General features: G+C 41.0%; 1 protein-coding gene across 2 annotated transcripts in view; it reads right to left on the reverse strand.

Annotated features, from left to right (window-relative positions):
• Positions 1 to 12,217, reverse strand: part of ENTPD7 (ectonucleoside triphosphate diphosphohydrolase 7) — a 56,210-nt gene that overhangs the window by 20,041 nt on the left and 23,952 nt on the right. For both annotated transcript variants that reach the window (XM_037495739.2, XM_037495737.2), the window contains exons 4-5: positions 3,658 to 3,863; positions 2,980 to 3,130 (exon numbers count right to left, since the gene is read on the reverse strand). In XM_037495739.2, the coding sequence (XP_037351636.1) occupies positions 2,980 to 3,130; positions 3,658 to 3,863 (357 nt within the window). The remainder of the gene's footprint in view (positions 1 to 2,979; positions 3,131 to 3,657; positions 3,864 to 12,217) is intronic.

A 12,217-nucleotide genomic window follows, 5' to 3' on the forward strand; every position in this document is an offset into this window, starting at 1 on the left:
CATGCATGGAGAACACCCTATTGGATATACTTCTAAACTAAAAAAAAAAAAAGAAGGCTTGCTGGTTTTAGTGACAATATGGAAGAACAGATGCCAACATGCATTGCTATTTGGAATATAAGTTATGGGTACAATGTTTCCAAAGGGCAATCCAGGATTATATATCGAAATTTTTTAATGTACATAACCTTAAACCAACCTATTACATTTCTAGAAATCTGTTGCACAGAAATCATCAGATAAAAAATACAAAGAAGAAGAATACTGCAGCATCATTTATAACAATGAAAACCCAGAAATAACCTAAACATATGCTAGAAGGAATTGGTTAAACAATTTACCGTATATCCACACAATGAATGGTAACACTATACTGATGATAAAAGAAATGAGGTCAACTTATAGCTACATGTACTGTTAAATCCCAATTCATGTTAAAACAAAACACTTCACATACTGTACAGAAGATAGAACTCTCATTTTCTAAAATTCAATCTTGTTTTAATTGAATTGATTTGTTTGATTCAAATCTTAAAAGTTTTACAAAAAACTTTTAAGGAAAGCTTTTTTTTTTTTTTAATAGAGGCATGTTTTATTTATTTATTTGTTTGTTTGTTTGTTTTATACATGCACTGGGTACAGTCAGAAGTGCGGGAGGGTGAGAGAATTCACCAGAGCCAGAGCGGGGAGAACAGCAGGCAGAAGGACTGAAGTACACTGCTGAGGGGAGCAGCGGGCGGCAGGAGAGGTCTGCGCGCCATGGGGGACCCTCCTCCGGTGGCCGGGGAGCAGCCGGGGATCAAACCGGCGCTGCAGAGGCTGCAGGCAGCTTCGCAACCCAGCGCTCAACCGCTGCGCCACCAGGGAGGCCCTGTTACAAAAAACTTTTAAGAGCAAAACATTGGCATTATAAAAAGCTGGGTAGCTAATTCATTACTTCATTCTCTACTTTTATATACACTTGAAATTCCCCATATAAAAAAATTTTTTTTTTTCTTAAAAAGCACCTTGTATGGATTACCTTTGTAACTTTTTAGGATTTTTTCCCATTACAAAATAAAAAGGAGGTGGAACAAACTCTGTTAATCCAGGCCTTTGGCAAAGAAATACGACCTAGTGCTAATAAATTCAAAACACAATGATTCAAAACCATTTTGAATATTGCTCACAATTGCAAATAAATTAGCCAAGCACTAATTATACAAAACAGGTCTTTGCAAAGATAGTCAGGCTTGGGCCTCCCCGGTGGCGCAGCGGTTGAGCTCTGGGTTGCGAAGCTGCCCGCAGCCTCTGCAGCGCTGGTTCGATCCCTGGCTGCTCCCCGGCCACTGGAGGAGGGTCCCACATGGCACGCAGACCTCTCCTGCCGCCCGCTGCTCCCCTCAGCAGTGTACTTCGGTCCTTCTGCCTGCTCTGCAACCCGCTCTGGCTCTGGTGAATTCTCTCACCCTCCCGCGCTTCTGACTGTACCCAGTGCTTGTATAAATAAATAAATAAATCTTAAAAAAAAAGAAAAAAAAAAGATAGTCAGGCTTATGCCAACCACTACAGTTGCCTTAGAGGCAGCAGTGATTTCATTAGCACAGGATACAGCAAGGTGTTATTAAGAGAGGTGTTCAGAATACAATGAAAAGTCAAGTTCTTGCAAAATTCTTAAGACAAAATAAAAATTAATAACCAGAGCTTCCTCGTTGATAGCAATTATCTTAAACAAATGGGGCAGAGTTACGAGGTGGATTTTGGTTGAGCAGGAACATGACAGAGGCAATGCTGGACAGTGCCAGGAAATGAGGCAATCCTCGCCTCTGCTCCAGACGCAGCAAATGTGGTAGGCTGCTGACCTGGCTCCTGCACCCACCCTGCTGACTGACTCCGTCTTTCTGAACCCCAGGTCAGCTTTGCCTCTGGTACTTGCTGCTTCCTTGGTCCTGAGACCTCAGGCTACTCACAGACCCAGGAGGGTGGCACCACCTGTGTCATCCCAGGCTTTCCAAGATTCTGGACCCGAGTATTACTCATGTCAAAAACAAAAATGCTAAACTGTGTGAGCTATGTGACTGCAAATTCATGGAGATGACATACAGATGTAGAAAGAAGAAAATGCCACTGAATCAACCAGTTTTGAGAAGGTAGTAGGATGGCAAGGTTTTTTGTTTGTTTACATTTAAGGTTTCTTTAATGGTGTAAGGTTGCAGTTGCAACATTTGAGGTTTGGTTTTCTTAAAAAGAAAGTAAAAACAAAACAAAAATATTATATATAAGACAAAATATATAGGTATATATAGGCATGAAGACAAAAAAATATAGAGATATATGAGAAAAGGAGCAAGGTGCCTCTCCTGTTGGCCAATGGCTTTATAAAAACACCCACTTTTCAACAGCAAGCTAGACAGCACACCGGCAACTGTGTGCAGAAGCCAAAGGAAAGAAAGAAGAGGGGTCAGGTGGCAAGATGCCAGGCTGACTGCCAGGGTCAAGTGGAAAAGACTTGATTGGCTGGGCTGACATATTGGTCTAAAAATAATGGAGACTGCTTTGCAAATAACACCAACAATCACCAAGAAGCCAGACAAACTTAGAGAAAAAGCAGCTTCCCTACTAGCCCCACAAGTACCCAGTCTCTCAGTGTACCTTCCTAAAACCCTTCCATAATTAAGCTCCCCCTCTAGGTGCCTCACGCTCCAAATTTATCAGCATCACCACTGCTCCCAGCCCTCAATCAACACTTAAAATCATTACAAACATCGCACAGAGAGACTGATCCCAAAGAAACAAATGACATGAAGGCATGAATGACTTATTACGCACATGGAGGAGCAACTGGCCTATTTTTGAGCAAGGAGTCTGTTAGTGCCACCTGTCCACGCTGTGTGGTATACTCACCTTCAGGTCAGGGCACCACAGAGGACAATGCATGGAATCAGGCTTTCAACTCTGGAGCCACCCATTCTCCTGTGTTTCTTAGACCCTGCATCTTACCTCTCGGGGAGAAGTCTCATGCCTGCTGTGCAAAGTATATAAAGGGGGGTCTCCTTGTGCTTCTTCACAGGCACATGAGCAGCAGCAAAGCTCAACAGAGGACGAAGGTAATCGCTGGCATGTTCTGGAGTGTCTGCCATTGCGGAGATTCCTTAAGTAAAAGAAAATACTTCCTTTAAAGATCTGATCACATAGGGCCTCCCCTGGTGGCACAGGTGGTTGAGCGCAGTGCTGTGAAGCTGTCTGCAGCCTCTGCAGTGCTGGTTCGATCCCAGGTGGCCAGTGAGGGTCCCACATGGTGCGGCAGACCTCTCCTGTCTTGTCCGCTGCTCCCCTCAGCAGTGTATTTCGTCAGTCTGCCTGTTCTGTTCCCTGCTCTGTCTCTGGTAAATCCTCTCACTCTCCCGCGCATCTGGCCTGTACCCTGGTTCTTGTATAAATAAATAAATAAATCTTTAAAAAAAAATCTGATCATATAGAAAACTGATACTCTACAAGATTCTGCTTACGGTCCTAAAGAGGGGGGTGGCAGTGAGTAAGATAACCCTCCCATTATCCAGAATCTCAAGAAGAAAATAACTTTCTCCCTTTTCTCCCCTCCCTCCCTCTCTCTCCTCCCCTCCTCTCTTATGCCTATAGCAACAAAAGCAGTCCATACTGAAATACACTGGTCAGTACCTGGCTTGATTTTTTTAACCACTGGTTGGCTGTTGCGGTCTCTCATCTGTTTGATGTCCAGCAAGTCATGGGGGTTGCCATTATGTCTAGGCCAGAAATAAACAAAAATCCGGGAGCCACTGCTGCCACAGTCTACCACAAGTCCATAACTGAGATTTGGGTCTTCAGTGTCAGTAGCTTCAAGATCCCCTACTCGAGCCAAATACCTAAGTGGGCAAAACCAGAAATCGGTGTTAAGAATTCAGGTCCAAAAAAAAAGGCGCCACCATTTAATTCATTTGTTCATGAATCCTCATGTGCCAGACACATGGGTTACATGTCCTCACCAAGGAATAAGACACTATCAGCCATGTGTACTAATATATAGGAGGCAACAGCTAATGTTTTACCTACAAGTCACTGAAATTAGATAACAAATACTTCTCCGTGTTCGAGGGCAGTTCCAAAACTGGGTGGGATAGCAAATTTTTTACCAAGCATTAAAGCACTTGTAGGGCTCAGTAAATAACTGGGTTTTGTAGTTATAAACTACTAAATTTTAGGGTAGTTTGTCAGGCATACTAGATAATTAGAAGGATCCTAATGATTTTTATCTATTTAGCCTTTCTATAGATAAGCATAAAGAATCTACAAAATTATAATAATTTAATGTATATCTCTGGGTTATGATTTTTTTTATTTTTTTTAAATATTTATTTATTTATACAAGCACTGGGTACAGTCAGACGTGCAGGAGGGTGAGAGAATTCACCAGAGCCAGAGCAGGGAGCAGAACAGGCAGACAGACGAAGTACACTGCTGAGGGGAGCAGCGGGCGGGAGGAGAGGTCTGCGCGCCATGTGGGACCCTCGCCGGGGCCAGGGATCGAACCGGCGCTACAGAGGCTGCGGGCAGTTTCGCAGCCCAGCGCTCAACCACTGTGCCACCAGGGGAGGCCCGTTATGATTTTTTTTTTTAAAGAGTAATTGATTTTATTTATTTAAAGATTTATTTATTTATCTATGCAAGCACTGGACACAGTCAGAAGCACGGGAGGGTGAGAGAACTCACCAGAGCCAGAGCGGGGAGCAGAGCAGGCAGAAGGACCGAAGTACACTGCTGAGGGGAGCAGCGGGCGGCAGGAAGGGTCTGCGCACCATGTGGGACCCTCCTCCGTGGCCAGGGAGCAGCTGGGGATCAAACCGGCGCTGCAGAGACTGCGGGCAGCTTCGCAACCCAGCGCTCAACCGCTGCGCCACCGGGGAGGCCCCGTTATGATATTTTTTTAAAGATAAGCATATAAGAACTGCGGTGCAGGCCATAGGTGCAGGGGGTGAGATGATTCACCAGAGACAGAGTAGGGAGCAGAACAGGTGGATCTACTGAAATACACTGCTTAGGGGAGCAGTGGGAGAGATAGGAGAGGTCTGCTGTGCCATGTGGGTCAGCTCCCTGGCCAGGGATCGAACTCAGCCGCAGTGGCTGGCCATAACTTAGGAGCACTGAGACTTAACTCCTGTGTCATCAGGGAGGCCTGTTTATGATTTTTTTTTTATAAATTCCAACATCCATTGTGTTTTTATTTTTTTAAACATTTATTTTTTATTTATTCATGCATACAAGAACAGGGGTACAGGCCAGATGTGTGGGAGGGTGAGAGGATTCACCAGAGACAGAGCAGGGAACAGAGCAGGCAACTGACTGAAATACACTGGTGAGGGGAGCAGCAGGCGTGACAGTAAAGGTCTGCCATGCCATGTGGGTATCTCCCCGGCCAGCCGGGATCAAACCCGCACTGCAGGGGCTGCAGACAGCCTCACAAGATGCACTCAACCGCCTGCGCCACCAGGGAAGCCCTGGTTATGATATTTTTTATGGGGCCTTTTGCTTTTCTCTTTAAGCCAGAATTGCATTAAGAAAAAATATATTTCATTTAAAATTTATGATGTTTTCTATAATCTTCTAAAATATTTTATAGCTATAAACAATGTTCATAAAATATGTATAGGCCACAAAGAATAACTACATAACACTGCTGTGTACCCAACATCTGGTTTAAAAACCAAATATTATACTGTTAAAAAAAAATTATTCGAGACCCTAAGACATTAATACTTTGTGTTGGAATTTTTTTCAGATTCTTATTTCAGGATATCTGACAGCTAGAAGAAACAAGATGTTACCATCAAAATAGAATCTCAGCTCTAGCACTTTCTATGTTGTGTGACCCTCAGCAAATGAGGTACCTTCTCTCAGGCCATTTCCCCATCTGTAAACAGAATAGTCAGAGAGTCCACCCTCAGAGAGACAAGGCAAGCCAGCAGTTAGCACAGCGTGATAATTTCTGGGGAAGCAAGCAGCAGCCGACTCTCTGGAGAAAAGGGTTGGAAATATCAGAAAGGAAAGAAGGCTAAGAGGCAGTAGATGCTACTGGGCCTTGAGGCTTTAACTAACATTAAAGCTCTCAGAGTACAAGGGGCTGAAAAACACAAACAAAGGCTTCAGTTGAAGAGGATCCCAGAGAGAACAGCTCTTAGCTTAATAAACAGGAGAGCTCTTCTTTGGAAACAAGAAGACATACTGCATGGTAAACAGATAAAGATTTCTCTTCTACATGCTTTTAAATTTGAGCAAATATCAAAAAAGCAAATATAGGTTGAGCTAATAACTGAATAAATGCACTGAAAGTAATGCTGTGGGATTCTGGCAAGTATTATAGCTTAACTCCCTTCCTTCTAAGACACCTGCCCTACTGATCCATTACTATCTTTAGCTCTAATGCCTAGATGCCCAAGAATCTTACCAAGAGCCTAAAGCTAATCCAACTTGGGGTGGAGAGGACTGAAGGTGGGTGGAGGCTTCTTTAAAAAAAAAAAAGATTCAACATTACTAATACATGAGCAGGCCCACGCCAGCGAGGGGCCTCAAAGCGCAGTATAGGGCCTCCCCTGGTGGCGCAGCAGTTGAGCGCTGGGCTGAGAAGCTGCCCGCAGCCTCTGCAGCGCCAGTTCGATCCCCGGCTGCCGGCGAGGGTCCCACATGGCGCGCAGACCTCTCCTGCCACGCCCGCTGCTCCCCTCAGCAGTGTACTTCGTCTGTCTGCCTGTTCTGCTCCCTGCTCTGGCTCTGGTGAATTCTCTCACCCTCCCGCACTTCTGACTGTACCCAGTGCTTGTATAAATAAATAAATCTTTAAAAAAAAAAAAAGCGCAGTATCATCAACTTCTCTGCAGATCTTCCCACACACACATACATACCCCCACCATCACATCCTGGCCTCTGCTTGCCGACTTCACATTGCTATGGGATGACAAAGGTCCTGATTTTACACAGAAAAGCAAATCTGATGAAAAGGAGAGCATGTAGAAGCAGTTCTGAAAGCAAAAGATAAAGCTATTCTAGCACACAATGCTTTTTATTTTTAAATGAAGAGATCAGACACTGGGCTTCAGTATACTGCTATAAGTTACAGCATAGAGTATGTTCAGGCAGAACTTCTTCCTGGATCTGGAATGAGAGTGAGTTATGGGAAATAAACAGGTGGTAAAAATCTGTTACAAAGTTTACAGTCCTAAAGATTCCATTTCACCTCGCACTTCCCCACTCTAATCAAATTAATGGAGGAAACCAGTCTCAAGATCCACCAATGAGCTTCCAACAGCTCACTTCTATCACACGAAAGCTGGGCAGACATCGGGTTCATGTTACAGAACTCTCGCCAATACTGATCTCGCAAGATGCCACAGATGATAAAGAAATAGGCAGGATAATCCACCTCTAGTCCAGAGTGACTGCATTTCCCATCCCAGCAATTTTTCTGCCTCACAGATCTTTCTCTGAAAATCATCCCTCCACTTCTTTTTTAAAAAATATATTTTATTTTATATAATTCTTATATCATTTTTCATTTTTGCACAGTGTATGCCTTTTCATTTTGGCTATATACCCCATACAATTCCCACCCCCCTTATTTTGACCCCAATCCCTCCTCTCCTCCCCACCCCCAGTGTGTCTCTGGTTTATAGTTGCTTGTTGATTTTGATTTTTTCTTTATTATAATTAGTCTTTTTCCTGGTCCCTTATTTAGGTTTTCTAAATTCCTGCTGTGAGTGGGACCATTTGGTATTTTCCTTTTTCTTTCTGGCTTACTTCGCTGAGTATGATCCCTTCCAACTCCATCCATGTTCCTGCAAATTGCATGAGTTTATCTTTTTTGATTGCTGAGTAATATTCCATTGTGTATATATGCCACATCTTCTTGATCCAGTCAGCTATTTTGGGGCATTTGGGTTGTTTTCATAGCTTAGCTATTGCAAATAGTGCTGCTATAAACATAGGGGTGCAGGTGCCCTTTTGAATTAATGTTTCTGTGTCCTTGTTCAACATCCTAACCCCTCTTGCTAAATGAATAACTTTTTCCTAGTGCATTGGTTCTCAAACTTTTGGGTTCAGGACCATTTTATACTCTTAAATATTATCAAACTCCAAAAAGCTTTTATACATATCTATATTTACCACATGAGAAAATGTCAAAGTATTTATTTAGATACAATAATAAACTCATTATAAGTTAACATGTTTTATGAAAAATAACTTTATTTCCAAAATAAAGAAAGAAAAGGAGCAGCGTTGTGTTACAGTTTTTCAATTCTCTTTAGTGTCTGGATTAACATTAGACAGAGTTTCACATTTGCTTCTGTGTTCAGTCTGTCACCATGTCATATTTCACATGGCTGAAGTATATGAAAATTCAGCTTTACATAGACATGTTGTTGGAAAAGGAAAGAGCACTTTAACAGTCTTTTTAGATCACTGTGGATATTCTTTGAAACTAAAACTCCACAGGCAGAGTTTTTAAAGGTCAGTCTCCATATGGACTCTAAAGCCCTCTCTAATAACTTATTATATTCTAACATTAAAACTACCATTTGTCTGTTTTGCACTTTGAGTGGTCTTTACCAATGCAAGATTTTGTGACATCTTATATTGACAAATATTAGTTCAATATTTCAACTATACAGATCTTTTTAATGTTGCACATTTCATTGTATATTAAAAATTCAGTAACATCACTAACAATCTGATGAAAAAAGTTTAAGCATTGAGAACCTATCAAACTCACCGTGGTAGACAAATTTTCCAAACTTCTAATTTTTATTTGAAAGTTCACATTTTATCCTTGGCAATAAACATTAATAACTGTTTTCCTTAAAGTAATTGACTTTTTACTTCACTCATTTTTAAGAAAATATCTAGGAAATATTCAGGTCTGAAAGCCAGTTTTTCTGGTTCTCTTCCAAGTAAAAAATAGTATTTTGTAAAAAAAAGTAATTAGGTTTAGTTCATAACTCAAACAATTGCCCAAGCACTCCTCAAGCCAACTTCAAGTGTCTAATGTATGTCTCCCATTTTTGTCACACAGAATATTAAAAGGATATTCTTAGGTAGAACTGAACTTTTTTCCCCATTGCACTTGTGTGACAAATAAGACTACAATAATTCCTAGTACAATTTGGTGCCTACATCTTGATTTGTGCTAAGGCACCAGTGTAAATACCATCATCAGTGTAAATACCAAGTCCATGAAAAACACAAATAACATCACAATAGCCAAGAGTCAGAAGCAACTTCAATTCCATCTTCAAGAAATTTAACTTCAAGCAAATTCAAATGTGTCCATCAGCAAATGAATGGATAAACAAAATAAAGTGTATACATCAATGGAATACTATACAGCCTATAAAAAGGAAATCAGGTACATGCTACAAAATGAATGAAACTTGAGGACATTATTTGAGGAAATAAGCCAGTCACAAAAAGACAAATACTGTATGATTACACTTATATGAGGTATGTTAAATAGCCAAATTCACAGAAATAGGAAATAGGGTCGTAGTTCACCACAAGCTAGGAGCAGGGTAAAAAGGGGAATTGTTTAATGGGGTAGAGTTTCAGATATGCAAGATGAAAAATTCTAGTGATTGATTAAATAATAATGTGAATATACTAACACTACTGAAATGTATACTTAAAAATTTTACATTTTTTTAATATTATGTATTTTTTAACATAATAAAAAGAAAGAGGCAAATAACATCTTAGTATTATTATGAAAATAGTTTTGGCCTCACAGAACACCTGAAAGGGTCTCAAGGACTCCTAAGAGTCAGCAAACACTTTGAGAACCACTGCTCTGATGCAACCTCCTTTTTCTCTCTAATACCCATCTTCTTTTCTACCTATTCCTTTTGCTTTGCCTTCTTTGGCATGGCTCCCCAGTTCTTAAATGCCTCCATTCAACCAAACAAACTCTTATGATACTCACAATGATCTGAAATGGCCTCTTCCTTCTAATCTAAAATGTACTATCATTATTCTCTTTAAACTGTTGCTTATATTTCAGTTTGAGTCCCTAAGACTTCTTTCATATGTTCTTCTTTTAGATTATCCTTTTAGACTATCAGTTTCTCAAACCTATCTGTATTAGTATCTCAATATTATTATAGTGTTCTTCATATTCATCTGGTATATACCTGGTTTGGTCCTAGATTTTGCCATATGAAGCTGCTGGTTTGTTAACTCCTCTGTGTCTATATAACACTACACTCAAAATCAACTGGTCTTTGGAGAAAGCTTCCATGCATCTTGTCAAGATAAACAACTTTCCAGCTCAACTTTGCTTTCTCTTCACTTAGAAGTCTCCATGTGCACATTGGCAGAAAAAAGTCACCTGACATTAGATCACGGAGAGAATGCTAGGACCAGAGGCCATTTCTGTTACACTTCCCCCTTGAGTCTTTGATCCATCATGGAGGAAGTCTCCATTTTTCTTATCTTGCATACAAATCAGTAACTAAAGAACAAGTTGTTCTCTTTGGGAAGTAAGAGTATCATCTCTTTCTGGAACCCAATCCTCTAATGACCTAATCAGGCTTCTTGTACTTTTCAACTACCAGAAAGTCTTCCTCTGTCTAGGCTCCTAACATTGCGGGATCACTGGTCTAGTCTTGGATGTTTTCATTTGATTTGCAATCCTCGCCCTAGCCATTATGGTCAATTAATTACTTGCATTGCTGGACCTCCCTGCTTTGCTGATGCTGCACTAGGTGAATCCCTAAAGAGGAAGTAAAGCGCAAGAGAAAACTTCCAAAAGCTTTGGAATCTCTCACATCCGCCTTCCTAGAAGAGATGTTTCACCAGCACACATATTTAATCCCCAGCCCACCCCAGCCCCTACAAACACACCCTCTCTCTGGGTCTGAGAAACATGATTCTCCTCCAACCATTGCTGAGTCAATGAAAAGAAAGTTACCCACATATACATCACCCAAAGTAGAATCGGAAGGTAATGGCTTTTTCACTGTCATTACCCTGAAAAATATTAACAGCATTAAGCAATAACTGACCAAACCATTACCTAGCTACAAAATCAACACTAATTACACCACTTCAAACAGAATTCAATAATGTGCCAAAAGCCAATTAGAGTGGCCCCCAAAATCACGGAGCTACTAGCTCTTAGCTGAACATCATCATACTCTTCAACTTCGTTCAAGCTCAGAACAAAATATTACAGCCAAAGTAGTTGTGCATGACTGATAATAGTAATGCATGCCCGGAAGAGGATCCTATAAGGTTATTTCTTATCTCCCAGCAAGATTAGTCAGAGCAGTCAGGAACGCTTACAGTTTAAAATTCTATCAACAATAAAACACCATTAAGGACAAATAAGTGAATAGATGCAAATATATACTTTCAATCTCACAGCAAAAATCTCTGAATTGTTCTATTGGACATAAGAACCCTTAACTTCATCTGTATATCCCAAAGTTTTTTATTTTTTCAAACCAAAAGTAATATATCTTTTCAACTTACTTTATTTTTATTAAAGTGTATTTATTTTTTGCATAGAAGAAATGGGGTATAGGCCAGAGATGCAGGGGGTAAGAGGATTCACCAGAGACAGAGTGGGGAGCAGAATGGGCAGACTGAGTGAGTGAGGTACACACACTGAGGGGAGCAGTGGGTGAGACAGGAGGGGTCTGTGGCGCCATATGTGGTTTAGCTCCCTTGCCGGGGACTGAACTCAGGTCGGCAGGGTGATAGCACTAAGACTCAATACCCAGGCCACCAGGAAGGCCCCCAACTTACTTTAGACAGCACTAAAACTCCTAATGAAGGCCAACACTAAGTCTGCTGCTCCCGGAACCTCTCATTCACAATTATTCCCAGATGGCAAAGGAGCATGAAGGCACCATCTTTCAATAGCTACAAGACATTCTTCAGAACAATAAGGCTGACAGAAAAAAATTTCCCCCCAATTGAAGTCAATAGTGGGGTTACAAAAACTGAACACCATTAAACATTAAGATTATAAAAGAAATACACCAAATACATAGAACATTTAAGAACACACAACATATGTGTATACATGCTAAAAGTGCTTCTGGCATTAACAATTATTGATAAATTTTAGCAATTTACCCAGCATCCATTTAGGTGGTATTTAAAAGTTCCAAAGAAGTTTCTGCTGCGATGGAACCATTCTCTATCTGCGCTGTCCGACAGAACAGTCACGAAC

Source organism: Talpa occidentalis, unplaced genomic scaffold (genome assembly GCF_014898055.3).
Source record: "Talpa occidentalis isolate TD23 unplaced genomic scaffold, MPIMG_talOcc4v2.1 talOcc4.8, whole genome shotgun sequence".
In the NCBI taxonomy this organism is placed as follows: Eukaryota; Metazoa; Chordata; class Mammalia; order Eulipotyphla; family Talpidae; genus Talpa; species Talpa occidentalis.